This window comes from Dioscorea cayenensis, chromosome 15 (genome assembly GCF_009730915.1).
Source record: "Dioscorea cayenensis subsp. rotundata cultivar TDr96_F1 chromosome 15, TDr96_F1_v2_PseudoChromosome.rev07_lg8_w22 25.fasta, whole genome shotgun sequence".
In the NCBI taxonomy this organism is placed as follows: Eukaryota; Viridiplantae; Streptophyta; class Magnoliopsida; order Dioscoreales; family Dioscoreaceae; genus Dioscorea; species Dioscorea cayenensis.
The window spans coordinates 2,881,252-2,899,368 of NC_052485.1; the positions used below are offsets into that span (position 1 = coordinate 2,881,252).

General features: G+C 31.9%; 1 protein-coding gene across 1 annotated transcript; it reads right to left on the minus strand.

Annotated features, from left to right (window-relative positions):
• Positions 1-9,439: 9,439 nt before the first annotated feature.
• Positions 9,440-12,249, minus strand: LOC120276827 (flavonoid 3'-monooxygenase CYP75B137-like). The gene is made up of 2 exons (XM_039283544.1): positions 11,206-12,249; positions 9,440-10,239 (listed from the first exon to the last, which is right to left on the minus strand). Exons 1-2 carry the CDS (start codon positions 12,100-12,102, stop codon positions 9,607-9,609), a joined length of 1,530 nt encoding a protein of 509 aa, XP_039139478.1. The 5' UTR covers positions 12,103-12,249; the 3' UTR covers positions 9,440-9,606.
• Between the last annotated feature and the right edge of the window lie 5,868 nt (positions 12,250-18,117).

Below are 18,117 nucleotides of genomic sequence, written 5' to 3' on the forward strand. Positions count from 1 at the left end.
ATATTTCACCTTATACGCAATTAAACATGATAAAATGAAATACTTAAACATTTATTTCCAAAAATACTAGCTATTAAACAATTATTTCAAAAATAATAATAATTAATCAATTATTTAAAAATAATACTACTACCAACTCACTCCGTGTCCTTGTGTTCCTTCCTAGGCCCGAACTCTCTCCTAAGCCTCGAACAACACCCTAATGTAATAACATAATAAAATAAATTAACGATTATGACAACTAAAAACATAATCGAACCCAACGAAAAATACATAGAAAAGCAATAACCGACTCTCAATCGGCCCACTCACTCCAATCGGGTTCAAACCCGACCTTGCATAATCAAACCTGGGTCTCCAATTGCACTTAAGCCAACTCAATTCGGGCTAGACCATTCTCGACCAACCCCGAACCATCCTCAATTCCATCGAACCAAGCTCAAATTCACTCGAACCAAACTCAATTTCACTCGAACCAGGTTTAATTAAACCAACCAGCCTTGAACCAACTCAATTCTTATACAAAATATATTGAACCAACTTGGTTCAGCCCAAAAACCCTTAGCCCAACATCCAAAACCAAACCCAAATCAACTTCAACTAATTCAATTCAACCAAACCATTCAAGTCCAACCACACTCAACTCGATTTAATCAAACCCCCGACTGGATCAATTCAATCAAACCCAACCAATTCAATTCTCATCCAAACCCAATTCCAATTCAATTAAATGAACTTGGTTAAACCAAATCAAACTCAACTCAATCAATTCAATTCAATTCAACTCAACCAAATCAATTATAACTTGGTTTGATCCAACCAAATCAACTTGGCTAACTCAACCAATTCCAATCTAACCATCATCATTAACATCTTAATCATCATAATCATCAACTTAATTAACTAAACTAAACCCCTAATCTCGCTGCTACAAAGAATCGCTACAAGAAACCGAAAAATCTCATCCTTCATTCAAGCTCAGATTCATCACAAATACAATGATTTTTCAACACAAATCGAAGCAACAATCATCTATAACCATTAAACATGTTTTTCCCTACTCAAATCCATCAAATACACATATATACATGCATACATACACTCATTCATCAAAAAAATACACCAAGAAAAAGCTCTTACCAACTAAAACCATCCCTCCCATGAGCTCCCTCCCAGCGATCTCCCATCCCCCACCTCAAATCTCCCATTTTTTTCTCCTCATTTCTTCATCTTCTCGGGTTCAGTAGCAGGTATGAGGGAGAAGAAGATGTAACCATCAAAATCTCAGAGTTTTCTCCAACTTAAGTTTTCAGCCGAAATTCAATTTTAGTCCCTCAAAACATAATTTCTTACACAACAGTCCCTGAAAAACTCCCAAATGATCCTTGAATTATGAAATACTATTCTTAAAAGGTCCTTTCAAATTATCCAATGGTCCCTAGATTATAACACAACATTTCAAAAAGATCCCTCCATCTTACCTTTCAGTCCTTGGTTTCCATAAACATTTCATATCCATCCTTTTCATTTATTCTTTAACCCAAAATCTTTTAAAAACTTTTACACTTAGGTCCTTATTCTTTCCACTTGGGGTTTCTCAACAAGATTACTCTGTAGAAAAATCTTACTGCAACTAAAGTAATACCCTGAATATATTTTCCAACAGGTATCCAAAGGTTCAGGGTATTACAATTCTTCCCCCTTAAGAAAATTTCGTCCTCGAAATTTCTTAGCATACATTAACTGATATCACCGACTTCGCTTACTTGTTCCAAGACCCTGCTTTGCTACAAACCGCTCAATAGTAAATAATCACATCGCAGAAATCACTACGTATCGACTCGACAAACAACACGCCAAACACACTTCTTTGGCATCTTCAAGTCAACTCATTTTGGATAAAAAAACAATTCAGTAAATATCTCAACCCATGATCCGGATCACAAATGACACTACTCACCTCTTTGTCTCAAAATGTCAAAATCAACTATCGACCCTCAATCCCAATATGCAACTTAGGTTTTTAACCCGATCGAGACTCTAAATACTTCTATCGGGCCCCTTAACTTTATGTCTAATCACTACTAACTCTCCAAGTCTAGTACACGACTTCTAAACTTAAGCTCGGATCACAACCCGTGATCTCTACCAAAACCGGGATATCTCAACCTCATGACTCGATACAAAAGATGTCACACCCACCCCTTCTACCGAGGTAAATGTAGACCCATCGCTTAAAAATTCCCTTTTAACCTGAAACCCGACACCTGCTTTTAAAACAAAAATCGGACCTACAAATCACAATTTACAACTTTACACCAACTACAGGTTCAAATACATAAATACCATGAATACATAACTCAAATTTATGGGTACAACCGCTACAAGATCACTGACACCAATAAATAGAAAGAAAGGAAGGGGACCCACCGCAATCCTCGACTCAACCCTCGACTAGCGCTATACTCAATCGAGCAATCAAGGGTCCCGCCTCCCGCATGCTTACAAAGACATCTCAGCTGGTCGGTAGTGGCTTAATAATTTCAAATACTTAAATACAAATGATATATAAAAATATATAAATACCAATCGCTCAAATAATTTTCCAATTTTTTTCCAAAATACCGGAATTCTAGCAAAAATACATCTTTAAAGAACTCTTGAAACATAAATTCAACATAAATCAACATCAATTTGATTTTTCTCGAAAAAACACAATTTTTGTGAGAGACGCCCTCATCACAATTCAAAAAAATAACATAAATCTCAAATTCAAAAATACAAGAATACCCAACACTCACCCAAAGATAACATGGTCTAGAAAACTCTCTAAACCTTCGCCGCGGCCAGGCTAGGTTCGGAGCCGCCAAGGAACTCATGTCCCTAATCGTTGACCCATCGGTTCACCGGTCGGTGACCCCTGCCATCCGATGAATATCCAGCAGTGGCTCTACACTCCCACCGAACTGCCCTCGTAGTAATCAGCCCGGCCGACACGCCACCTCAAAAAGGTCAGGCCGTGAAGACCGCCTACCGCAGAGGGATATCACCAAAACAATCACCACAATAAAAATACAACTCCACTCGAGTACAATATCCATCCATGATCATAAATCAAGAATACCCTCGCCATTCAGACGAGGACAAGATAAACACATAAGCAAAGCCCAAACTTTTAACACAAAAATAATTTGTAAGTCCCAACACAAGCAACAACATGGAAATCCTTTTCCAGGACAAGTATTCACATCACAGAAATAAACATTATTTTCCACAAAGCTCAATGCCAAAAGTATAACAATGCATAACACCAAGAAAGCCCAGATTCACGACACCATTCCTATACCCGGGAATGAAAACCAATTCTACTAATAATGCCGATAAAAACATCTTTTAATATGCTCACATGGTTTTCATAAATCACTCCAAATCAAAGCATATATACCCATCAAAAAAATAAATACAAGAATTGAATAATTAAATCACATATACATGTATTTTCACTATTCACAAATACGTATAATTATACAAAAATCGATGTATCAATACGGTTATCATGGCACATCGTAGGGAAAAATAAATATAAGTATATTTCGACCTTATACTGCAATTAAACATGATAAAAATGAAATACTTAAACATTTATTTCCAAAATACTAGCCATTAAACAATTATTTCAAAATAATAATAATTAATCAATTATTTAAAATAATAGCCACTCACCAACTCACTCCCGGTGTCCTTGGGTTCCTTCCCTAGGCCCGAACTCTCTCCCTAAGCCCTCGAACAACACCCTAACAGAATAACATAATAAAAATAAATTAACGATTATGACAACTAAAAACATAATCGAACCCAAACTGAAAAAATACATGAAAGCAATAACCGACTCTAATTGGGCCCACTCACTCCAATCGGTTCAAACCCCGACCTGCATAATCAAACCTGGTCTCCAATTGCACTTAAGCCCAACTCACTTTGGGCTGCACTCATTCTGACCAACCTCGAACCATCCTCAATTCCACTGAACCAAGCTCAAATTCACTGAACCAAACTCAATTTCACTGAACCAGGTTTAATTAAACCAACCAGCCTTGAACCAACTCAATTCTTATACTAAAAATATATTGAACCAACTTGGTTCAGCCCAAAAACCCTATAGCCCAACATCCAAAACCAAACCCAAATCAACTTCAACTAATTCAATTCAACCAAAACCATTCAAGTCCAACCACACTCAACTTGATTTAATCAAACCCCCGACCGGATCAATTCAATCAAACCCAACCAATTCAATTCTCATCCAAACCCAATTCCAATTCAATTAAATGAACTTGGTTAAACCAAATCAAACTCAACTCAATCAATTCAATTCAATTCAACTCAACCAAATCAATTTATAACTTGGTTTGATCCAACCAAATCAACTTGGCTAACTCAACCAATTCCAATCTAACCATCATCATTAACATCTTAATCATCATAATCATCAACTTAATTAACTAAACCAAACCCTAATCTCGGTCTACAAGAATCGCTACAAGAAACCGAAAAATCTCATCCTTCATTCAAGCTAGATTCATCACAAATACAATGATTTTTCAACACAAATTGAAGCAACAATCATCTATAACCATTAAACATGTTTTTCCTACTCAAATCCATCAAATACACATATATACATGCATACATACACTCATTCATCAAAAATACACCAAGAAAAAGCTCTACCAACTAAAACCATCCCTCCCATGAGCTCCTCCCAGCGATCTCCCATCCCCACCTCAAATCTCCCATTTTTTTCTCCTCATTTCTTCATTTTTCTTCTCGAGTTCATCAGTAGCAGATGAAGGAGAAGAAGATGAACCATCAAAAATCTGGAGTTTTTCTCCAACTTAAGTTTTCAAATCGAAATTCAATTTTAGTCTCTCAAAAACATAATTTCTTACACAACAGTCCCTGAAAAACTCCCAAATGATCCTTGAATTATGAAATACTATTCTTAAAAAGGTCCTTTCAAATTATCCAATGGTCCCTAGATTATAACACAACATTTCAAAAAGATCCCTCCATCTTACCTTTTCAGATCCTTGGTTTCCATAAACATTTTCATATCCATCCTTTTCATTTATTCTTTAACCCTAAAATCTTTTTAAAAACTTTTTACACTTAGGTCCTTATTCTTTCCACTTGGGGTTTCTCAACAAGATTACTCTGTAGAAAAATCTTACTGCAACTAAAGTAATACCCTGAATATATTTTCCAACAGGTATCCAAAGGTTCAGGGTATTACAAAATCATACCATTATCATGACCCAAAGAATGGAGACCAAGAAAAGTTTACTATGCTTTATGATGAATGATCATTGTTTTAATTCCTGGAACATATCATTCCATACAAATTAATACGCATTCATGTTCATACTTTTTTTTAAGCCATTTGTTAATTTATTATGCGCAGGAGAGTTGCCATTTGCTGAGGCTATCATATGCAAAGCACTAAGCCAACAATTCACTAAGACTTGTTTTAAAAGCGAAGCATGCGCAGAAGCTATCTTTCACTGTATGTGTGGAAAAGTGTCAAAAAGATTAATGTCACGGAGGGTCAAGAGATCGGAAGACCACTTGTTTCTACCTTTCTGGGTTGCCTTGTTCACTTGTCATATTTGGATTGAAAAACTCATGTCCTAAAAACATAGTATAATCATATGAAAAATTTAGTTGATTTTAGATATTTTGGACATTTGGGTTGTCTTTCCACCCGCAGATCCTCTCCGAGGTCTGGACCTTCTGGGTCCCTTCCATAGTCTCTTTGTTCTTTTTTATTTGTCGTGGTTAACTGAATCTCACATATCAAGAAACTTAGTTATTTCACACAATTTTATAAAAAATTAGTTATATTTCCAAAATTACCCATAATTTATATCTTCACATTTCTCTCTTATATTTAATTCCAAGAACATAATTGAATAAAGTGTTAATGGTAATTTTGGAAAAAAAAAATAACAAATACTTTTTGATGTTAGAAAATGACAGAAAAAAAGAAACATAGATTTGTGACAGATAAAAAAGAACGGAGGAAGTACATGCTTATCATCGCATCTTTAATCTGCATGCTCTTAATCCACCTTTAGTTATTGCCAAAATTATTCAGATGATTCTTGCTTGGATTCTGGAGAGAGCCCCCGCATACCAGAAGACTACATTCTGAACCTTAGGCACTCTCTTGATTTCTTGAACACTAGACCGAACAACCCAACAAGCATTAGGACACCACCTTCAATTCAGGAGTGATCCATTCCCTTCGTTAGCTTGAGGAGGTTTAGATACTTGATGATGGACTTCATCTTCTCAGTTGTGTCTTTCCTTTTGTTTTCTTTTGCTTTTACTGTGCACGTGTAAGATGAAGCTTCACCCAGGGTGATTGTTTTAGTCTTTTATTCGGTTTTTTGTGTGTTTGTTTTTTGTTTTGCTTTCCTTTTATAGTTTTCTTCGTTTGGTTTTAATAAATCAATTATTTTATCCATTTTATTCTCATAAAAAAATATTCAATCACTCATAAGGATAAGAATTATTGAAATATATAAGACTAGATTAAAAGAACAAAAAAAAACTTTTTCTATAAATTATAATTTTTTCTCTTTGTCTTTTATAAATTAAGTGTTGTTGTGTTGTATTTATAAGATGAGTCTGTGTTTGAACGGTCTTAACAAACCCATTTATTGTGAGAATTAAACACTCATTATTTTTCAACTCCAATTAAAGAGAACTCATAAATAAGACAATAAATACACATTCAAAGTCAAAATAGCAATAAAAAGCACAAAACATTATACTATAAATAGAGGTCCAAACCATACAGTTTCTCATATCCCAAACAAGGAGAAAGTCATCAGTTTTCTAGCAATGCAGACTGGGAAATGTTTACTGTGCTTTGTGTTGATGATCCTTATTGTACTTCCTGGTATATATATATATACATCATTCCATATAAATTTATACATATTCATATATTCATGCTTTTTTTTAAGCCATATGTTATTTATATTATGCGCAGGAGAGTTGCCATTTGCTGAAGGGAAGACATGCAGAGCACGGAGCAAACGTCTCACTGGGATTTGTTTTGACGAAGAGAAATGCGCAAAAGAGTGCATACTGGAAGGTTATCCGACTGGCGGGTGTTGGAAGGAGGGGTTCATGCCACCTGTGCGTCTTTGTGAGTGTGTATGGGAGTGTTAATTAAGAGTATTAGTGTCATGGGGTTTTGTAAACCTTGTTATGAAATCTAATTAAATAAATAAAATTGGGATTTTCCATCATATAATTTGTGTTGCTAATTAAATACTGTTGCAACTTGACCAGTTGAAGCAACTATTAGAGTTGGGCAGAACTCAGAGGACTCGATCTCTTCTCTCAGGCGAAGATAATTTCACATTAAAAATTATTATTATTATTATTTTTACGATATGGATAAGTCATGTACATCTAAATTCTCAATCATGTTTCTGTTTTGTAGTTTTGTTTGGCTGTTTGTGTTGTTTGTTTGTTATTTGATGTTCTTGTATTTCTAATAAATTCATGGTTTATCCATTTTCTACTCGAAAAAATAGTTAAGAGATGTTTAGTAGATCTGTCCATGGGCCGGGCCGGGCCGGGTTCGGGCCGGGCTTGAATCAAAATTACTAAAATTCAATCTTGCCCAAACCCGACCCGGCCCGAAAGTTCGGGCTTTAATCCTTGTCCAAACCCGCCCAAATTTAATGATCTCTACTCAAGGCCTGCCCAAACCTGCCAAATAGTTTTTATTAAATAGTATATAAATTATAAAAAAAAATTTAACAATATTATTAATATGTGGATATGACCAAATATTATTCTACAAAATACTTAAAAGTTAAAATACCAAATATAAATCTTTATTTAATTAAAACAACTGACATTCAAATCATTATAATTAATAACAATCAAATATATATATATATATATATATATATATATATATATATATATATATATATATATATATATATATATATGTATAAGTATATACCAACCTAATTAATAAATATATTTTATAATACGGGCCGGGCAGGGTCAGGTCGGGCTTTTAACAACAAAACCCAAACCCGGCCCATTTTCTAAACAAGCTTTTTTTTTTGTCCAAGGCCCAGACATCATGCCTTATATATTTGTCCAAACCCATTCAAATTTCGGGCGGGCCTTCGGGCTTGGACGGGCAGTCCGGCCCTTCAACGGGTCTAATGTTTAGTACTAATTCTTTATAGTATTATTTAGGAAATTAGTAAATTAATTTATGTGGATGTTTGTTTATTAGGCTATCCATTATTTATTGACCAAATTTTTAAATTCAACTTCGAACCTTTATTTTATTTTTTTACGGAGATGATGAAATAAACTAAAAGCTGATACACATATATATAAATATTTTTACTGTTGAAATTGGTCGGACCAAAGATTTTTTTACAACCAAACTCAATTAAAAAAAAACCACATTGTAGTCTTATATTTGAAAATAAAAAAGAGTTAGCACACTTATACATGCGTTTTGTTTTGTTTTACCCTCTTGTATAAATTTTTTGGTCTATGCTGTACTGTATTTACTACAGAGAAGTGAAATCTTTCATCTGTTTGAACTTTGTAAATATTAATTTGGTGTAATTTTATGTTGCTAAAATTAAAAGTAATTTATACTTAATATCAACAATCTGATAATTTTGTTTGTCAAATACCTATTGATGACATGGATTGAGCAGGGATGAAATGACTCTTTCAGCCCTTAAAGCAAAATTTGTCCCCCTGTATTTCATAAATAATTAACATGAAGTGTTGTTATGCTGTGTTAATTATGTGTGCATTGTAACGGTTTTTAAACTATATTTTAACTAACCCATTGACTGTGAAAATTAAAAACTCATTAACTATAATAACAACAATTAAAAAAGTCTCATAAATAAGATAACAAATAAACATTCAAAGTTAAAAAGAGAAACCTTGTTAATTATGAATCTCACTGGATATTACATTAGGATATTTATTCGATCATTTAATTCGTTTTGCTAATTAATTACTGTTCAAATCAGTCCGGATTAAAACTTCTTTTACATCCAAATTTAACTATTACCAGCTAAAAATTAAACAATTACAAACCTGCTTATGAAGGTTACCAATGACATGTTTCATATTTATCTTAACAAACCTAATTTTTTTTAAATAAAATAGATAAACCACTGATTTATTTAACTATCGAAATTATAAAAAACAATTTTTTATAAAATTTATTTTTTAAAATATAAATTGACTGTCAAAACACTCATAATTCAATGGTATTAGGTCCCATATCCCCAAAAATCCGGAGTTCGACTCCTAAGTCCTAACTGATGCAGGTGCAAGGTGATGGCCCATGGTAGCTCAACGCTATTCTAGCCCAGTTGAATTCGTTTATAACTTGCTCAGAGATAACGGCGGATAAAAGCCTTACAAAGTACAATATATATGTACATAATTATATATGATAACATTTCTCAATAAAACAGATAAATAAATAACCATGCATTTACACATCAAAACAAGAACAACCACAAGCATTCATGTATAGAGCTGAAGATCATGATGCAGTCTAGGAGTCGGAATAGCAACGAGAGGCTCAGCCTTCTTCAAAACAATCCCAAATTTCTCAGCAAGATCAAGCTTAGAACCAGATGGAAGCTCCCAATCAAAAGCATGCAACAAAGTAGCCAAAGAATAGCCAACCATCCTCTCAGCCATGGCAATCCCTGCACAAATCCTTCTCCCAGACCCAAAAGGAAAGTAACTAAAATCATTCCCCTTGTAATCCCACTTACCCCCATCCAAACCTAAGAACCTCTCAGGATTAAACTCCAGTGGATTTTCCCAAATGGAAGGATCCCTGTGAATGGCCCAAACATTGATAAAGACTCTGCTACCTTGAGGGATGGAGAAGCCAGCAACAGTGGAGGGTGAGCTGGGACAGTGAGGGACAAGGAGTGGGAGGGCTGGGTGAAGACGTAGGACTTCTTTTATTACTGCCCCTAAGAAGGGTAGTTTAAGGATGTGGGACTCTTCAACAACAGAGTCCTTGCCGACTACTTGGTCTAGCTCTTCTTGTGCTTTTCTCATGATCTCTGGCTTCTTCATCATCTCTGCCATTGCCCATTCAATTGTGTTTGATGTTGTTTCTGTTCCACCAACCACCATATCCTGTTTACCAAGAACATGCCTTCCAGTGAAAAAAACTTACATAACCTACATGCAAGGGGTATATACAAAAGGTTAAATGTATATATATCTATACATACATGTACCCACCACACCAAGGATATTTTATTATGCACTAAACTAAATATGTCTTTTGATCAATTAATACGCCCAATCTCGAGGTTGTTTATGTATATATATACATATTGATATGTGAATAAGCCACAAGCTCTCAAACTTTGAGTTAGCCGAATGAATTCAACCTCCCAATCTTAAGAAAATGAAATATATATATCACTCCCTATTTAACATATTTATATTAACTCATGAAAATAATCATATACCTTATTGTTTTTTGTTTGGAATGATGAAATCCAAACAGCTTAACTTATATTTATATATATATATATATATATATATATATATATATTGATAAAATGTACAAACCACGTGTCAGGACATGCACACAATCAGAAATTGATCGTTTGGCTTATGTACACTCATTTGGCATATGCAGGGATTAGATTACATATCCACCATCAAAACAAGCCTTAAGAAATTAAAATATTTATAAAACACCTTTAATAGTAGGATTAATACTACTCGACCAAACACCAATTGGTTAAGTATTGTATTTTCTTAGAAATTGCATAGAAGCAACACACATTTTGCATATTTTATAAATAAAATATTTTTAAAATAAATAAATAATAATCCAACATAACCTCCTAACCACCTAGCCAACTTAAAACATGACACATTTGTCTCCTTGTTGGACCACTACACAAACAAATTCTTGTACTTCGTCAAATAAACCAAGTAAACAAAAAATAATTATCCAAAATTTTTAAAAAAATAAATAAGTAAATCATAGTTATATTAGAAAGAAAAATAGTACAACCGACTCATCCCCAAGAAGTACAAAGACAGAGAGAGAGAGAGAGAGAGAGAGAGAGAGAGAGAGCTGACCATGAGAAGAGCTTTGACATGAGTCATGGTGAAAGGAATCTTAGCATCAGCTCCCTCCTTCTCCAACCTCAACATGAACTCCAAGAAATCCTTTTCTTTTCCTCCCTCCCCTTCTTCTTCTTGCTTCCCCTTCCTCTCATATATAATTCTCTTGAATATCCCATCAAATCTCTCCAAATTCCTTTTCATCTTCTTCTCAATCCCTTGCAAATCCATCCACCCTAATCTCGGAAAAAAATCACACAAATTTGGTTGCCCTAAAAGCTCCGTGATCTCCGCCACCACCTCCCTGAACTCCTTCCCCACCGTGCTCCTCCCTTCCTCCCCTTCCACAATCCCTCCCCACAGCGTGCTCGTTATCACGTTCATCACCGTCACGAACATCTGAGCTCCGACGTCCACCGCCTTCCCGCAACTCCTCTTCAGATCCACCACCGCCGCCCGCATCTCCCGCCGCCTTAGCCCGTAGACCCCATCGAGGCTCGCCTTGCTGAGCATCTCGCGCACGCAAACCTTGCGGAGCATCCGCCACGTCGGACCGTCCGGCGTCCAGACGATGTCCGATGCGCAGTAAGCGATGATGTGCGCCACGGCCGGCACGTCGCGGTTCGCGAAGATCGCGTCCTGATCTCGGAGTACCTCTTTGGAGATCTCCGGCGAGGTGATGACGACGCCGAGCTTGGTTCCGAGCTTAAGGCTGAAGATGGGACCATAGGTCTTGGCCAGTGAGGCGAAGTGGGTGTGGAGATCGGGATCAAGGGAGAAGAGGCTGCCGACTAATGGGAGGCCGATGGGTCCCGGAGGTAAGGGAGGTGATCGCCGGCGCCATCGCCGGGAAGCGATGGCGAAGCAGAGCAATGAGAAGAGGCCGGCGATGGAGTAGAGGATAAAGTCCATGGTGGCTTGCAGTACAAGCTAAAAGTTCTAGTACTTCTTACCATTTATAGGTAGAAATGTAGGAAATGAGGATCTCTTGATCTTGATATGTTTAAGATGCTTCTTTTGTTTGTCATTGTTATTAAATGGCCGGCAATGTTTTGTTCTCTTTTAACCTTGTTTGATTTGTTGGATAAAGGTCTAGTTGACATCGAAAAATTTGAGGTGGAGTATATTGGATAAATTATTTAAATAATCACTTAATTATTTGATTATTTTTATTTTAGTGTCTGAATTATAAAAAAAATAATTAAATATTTTAATTTTATATTTATTTTTAATTGAGTCTTTGGGATTAACTACTTTAATAGTATACTAATGTGATATACTACATTATATTGCGTTACCACATCAGCATGTCACGTTGATAAAAACTTTATTTATCTTGGAGATATTCAATGAACTCAACTTATGTAACTGGTCCTTTATGTTATATAAATAATTTGATTTTTGAATTTTTTAGTCAAATATATAGACTATAGCAATATTTTTTATTTAATTTGATTTTTTGTCAATGTGGCATGATGACATGGTAAGAATGGATGACATGATAAGCCATGTCCAGTGTAATATCATAAATTTTTATATTTAAAAACTATGTTATAGAAATTTAATGGAAATAAAAAAAGAGATAATAAAATTTTTACACTGTTCACTGAACATCAAATATAAAATACTGCAAAAACATATGTTGTAATTTACTTATTATAATAAAGTAAAATAATTTATTTTTATGCCTAACTTGAAATGTGTAAAGTAGTTTATTTTTTTTATCAAACTTTAATTTAAATTTGTTATTAAATTATTTCTTTTTTAAAATGTAAATTGTATTTTTTTTAAATAAATTTTATTTTTATTTTTAATTTTAATTTAAAAAATTAAATACGAGCCAATTCATGCAACCCATGGTCATGTGTTTAAAAAATATGGATAGGCCTCAATTAACCAGCATAGGTTTGGCCGCCTAAGCAAGCATGGTCATCATTATTATTAAGTTATAGTCCGGTTTAAACTTAATCCATTGATACCACTGTTTGTAATGTGTTGTATTGCTTGTACTATAATTTTACTATGTTTTATTTATAAATTAAATTTTTTACATATATGAAATGATTATATATAAATCTTGTTTTGTTGCATTTCAATTGGCTATATATATATATATATATATATATATATCCATCTCTCACAAGAAGAATGAATAAGAAGCCAACAATTGTTTAGTGCAACTAAAAAGGCACTTGATAGTGCATGGACAAACACGGGTTCAAACCCTGAGTTTGGGTACTGTAATAATATTGTTCATGCGTTGTTTACTAGGATCTCCATTTTAATTATTTTTGACATGATCAAGATAAATGAAACATTTATTGTATATTTTTCCTCCAAATTCAATAATATGTACATAAAATTTTTTACAAAAAGTAAACAACACAGCACACCCCAAAAAAAGCACAAAAAAAAAATACATTTGAATGAGCAATACTTAATAATATTATTCAAGCAATTTAGAAAATATGTAAACAATTTCATAAAAAAAAATTGTAAACAAAAGCCCATATGTGATAAAAAGAGTTTAACATTGCATTCTCCTCCCAAATAAAAAATTGAGAGTTTGAATCTCTAACTTGTAATTTATACATATTTAAAAAATAAAAAATAACACAGTCCATACAAAAATTTTTTATCTTCATGGTAGTTGATATTAAAACAATATTATCAATGGACAAAACAGTATAATAAAACTGATATAAATTCTTTGAGTAAAAATAACTTTTTAAAAAAGTAAAAATATTGCAATAAATAAATTTATTAGAGTAGAATGAGCAATATTAATTTCTTTATATAATATTATAAAATAGATTTTTTGTTTAAATTTTAAGCAAACTAAAATCATTAATTATGAATAATATTAATCTTGTCAAGACAAACACAATTTAAATATAAAAATATTTATTTTACCTTACCATATCTTTTTCACATGGAATATAATGAGTTTTCAATATAGTCTTTGCTAAAAAAAAAATGTAAACTATTCTTTGAATTCTTATTATTTTCTTTGAATTCTCGTAACACTGACGACAATCAAAATATTATTAAAACTGTCTTGAAAATATCAAATACAATAGAGTCTAAAAAAAGGATTTTTATTTACTATAAAATATATTATTCTAAAATCATTAGGTAGATCACCCCATAACAGGCAACATCATATTAAAAGGTTGAGTTTAATTCCAGATTTTCCCATATTTATTAAAATAAAATAATTTTTTTTAAGTAGATAAGACATGACATTTAAATTATACTCCCTCCTATTCTCATGTTCTTCTGTAAAAAAAATTTTATGTGCCCACTTAAAAATTATATAAAGTATTAAATATTTTTTTAAAAAAATTGCGCTTAACATTTAATACACTTTTACATATTTCAATAAATAATGAAGGAGGAAATATTTTGAAAAATGTAAAACATATAGGGAATTACAGTAAAAGATAATAATTAAAGTAGAGAGAGAAACTAATGAAATTTTGTTAGATTTTTAATAAAGTAATTTTAGAATGTTAATATAAATTTTTATAAATTTGAACCGATTTTGAGCAATTAGTCATGAGTCTAGAAAAAGTGTGAAATGAATAAATTTCTATTATAATCTATTTTTTAATAGAATCTAATGAGCCATAAATGTTGGATAATAAAAGAAATTAAAGTACATGATTAGGCCGTTTGGTTAGCGGTATTGTTCAAATACCGCTAAAAATATTAGCGAAAAAATTGATAATCCTATTACCACTAAATTTAATATTTATCTTGTATTACTAAATATGTGGTAATCTCACAGTAATGAGTAGTAAGAGTTCCCAATCAAACATGATTATATCAAATTAACATAATATTTTCAATTATATAATATTCTCATCTATAATATTATGGTAATCTTTATATAGTAATATGTCATTATTATAAACCAAAAGGTCTCTAAATGAAAATTGCCTTATAAAACCTTCCCATAATTTTTAGAAAAAACAATGGATAGCAAGAACATCATTTTTTGTATTTTGATGGTGATTCTCATCCTAGTTCCTGCAGGTTATTTTCCAAAAAAAAAAAAACATTTGGTGTTTTGATGCTTTCTTTACTAAGAATGTTTACAAAAGAAACTTGACTAATAATGTCATATCAGTTAATTAATATATATATATATATATATTGGGACATATCATAGGTATTGAAGCAGGAACTTGTCAAACTTGGAGCAAAACTTTCAAGGGCCTTTGTGTGAAGTGCTCGAAATGCAATGCCTATTGTATACGTGAGGGTTATGTAAAAAAGGGATTATGTGTGATTAGGATTTAAGATTTTGGTTTTAATTATGTGTCTTTATGATTGTTGAAAAAAATTTATAAGTTTCTAAATCAAGCATTGCTGAAAAATAAATAATAAGTCCCTCTTTTGTACCATACAAGTGTTTATTTATTTATTTATTTATTTATTATTATTATTATTATTATTATTATTATTATTATTATTATTGTAGGATGTTATGGTTTATGCTTCACTTAGGTTTAATTTTTATAATTCATCTTTTGTCTAGATACATTACCTTATCTAACACTCAAATTAATAATACATAACAAGCCTAAAGTCCAATTGCCCATCATTTGTATATAAAAATAGTACTTTGAGCATGTAAATCATAATAATAAAAAAAAAAAATAGAAGAGGGGTAAGGGGGTGCTCAAGCACACTCTTTCTTTGCCCCCTTTGCTTCTGTTTATGGGCATATATAAATATCAAACTCTATGATAGGCTAACGATTAAAGATGTCCTTAATATTGTTTTGAATTTTCAGAATACTAGCAACAATTAAAATTATTATTAAAATAATCTTGAAAATATCAAATATAACAAAGTCTAAAAATGATGATTTTTATTTACAATAAAAATATATTTTTACTTAAATCATTAGATAGATCCAACGCAAGACTTGACATTTTTATATCAAATCAAATTTCAAAATGTTAAAATCCGTCCCAATTGAAAGGTTGAATTTGATTCTTGGATTTGCCCGTATTTATAAAATAAAATAAAATAAAAAACCTTTACATATCAAATATATATATTTGATATTATCTACTAAATTTAACCTGAGCAATTAAATATGAGTCAATAATAGAATGTGAAATAAATAAATTTTTTTATTAAAATCTAATTTTTATTAGAATCTAATGAGCCATAAATGTAGCACAATAAAAGAGATAAATTGTTAGGATTAGTCAATAAATATCTATTATTGTTAGGATTTAGTCAATAAATATATTGATTGGATTAGTTTTTGCAAAGTTTGTTAGATGTGATTCCTTATTTCTCTGCATTTCAGTTTGCTGGTTTTGTAAGGCTTTATAATAGCCATTGTTGCTGCTAATAAAGGAGGATCTTCTTCTTAAAAACTTTTTAATTCTTTACAACTATTTAGGGCCTCAACAATGAGGAACAAGAGCATCATTTCTTTTATTTTGATGGTGATTCTCATCTTGGTTCCTGCAAGTAAGTCCAACTTTATTTTTAAAAAATACTTTTGGTGTCTGATGCTTGTTTAGTGAGAATGTTTACAATAATAATAGGTCTAATAATTTTATATTATTCAATTAACATTTATATTTTTTGGGATATATAAACTTGCTGGGCTTGGAGTGAAATTTTCATAGGCATTTGTATGATGTGAATGCAATGATCAATGTAAAAGTGAGGGCTATATAAGAGGGGGATTATGTGTATTTAGGGAATCATTGCATGTGTTTTTATGATTGTTAAAAAAATTTGTAAGCCTCTAAACCATGCATTATCAAATAATAAAGAATAAGACCCTTTTTTATACAAGTATTTTTTTTATTAAATTTAATTATTATTATTATATTAATACTAATAATAACAAGTTTCGATTATTCTTCACCTTTGTTTGTTATATTATTTTTATTTACCTCTTCAGTACAAAAGACTAAATAAACAATTAGATTAATAATATGTAACAAACCTAAAGTTCAGTGTCCATTATTTTCTTATAAAAATGGTACTCTCAGATAATAATAATAATAATAATAATAATAAATAATAATAATAATAATAATAGGACTTCAGACATGAAAACTGAATTTATATGAAATATTCATATCAATCACTCTAAAATGTTTTTGTAAGAACCATCCATTATAGTTTTTGGAAAACACACAAAAAAAATTATTTTGAACGTAAATAGTTCTGAAAAATAATTTGGTTCGTGTATTTTCTTAACTACTTATTTTGCAAGATATAGAAAAATATAAAATTAATTACTCTTCTATTTTTCATCAAATAACTACTAGCATGGGCAATTTTGTACTTGTATCTGATATAAAATAATTTCATAATTCATAACTCAATAAATTGGTCATAGATAAAAATGGAAGAAGCCATAAATGTCTCATTCAATGACTTATAAATAAACATGAAAAGCAACAAATGTCCTCATTAAATCATTGATTATAACTATGGAAGGGAATTGAATATGAGAATGAGACCGTCCTATAGAACAAGCTCTGTGATTTCTATTGATCATGGATATCACCAAGTGTGCTTCTCTTAGCTTTTTCGTTCTTATGGTTCTTATCTTAGTTCCTGGTAAATCCATACACACTTTTTTTCTTCTATGCATAAATTACAAATTAATTGATTTAAATGCTGTGTTAATGAGTAGGTAACAAATAAACCAAAGGATTTTTGGTGAAGTGACACTGTTCCCACCGTATCAATTGATATTTGTGAATTTTTATTACGTCCCAAAAATAATAAGTACAAAAAGATCTCCTAATGTGATAGTGGGCTTACAACTTAATTTTATACTACGGCTATACTCATAATCTATTTCAACATTTCTCATATTTGTAAGAAAAATTAATAAATAAATTAACATAGGTCTCTTTTTCTGTGGTTGTTATGTTA

Excerpts from the sequence above, each read along its gene's own strand:
- LOC120276827 (XM_039283544.1), bottom strand. The coding sequence starts at position 12,102 with ATGGACTTTATCCTCTACTCCATCGCCGGCCTCTTCTCATTGCTCTGC. Across the intron at positions 10,240-11,205 it reads ATGTCAAAGCTCTTCTCATG|GATATGGTGGTTGGTGGAAC; the intron begins GTCAGCTCTCTC and ends CTTGGTAAACAG.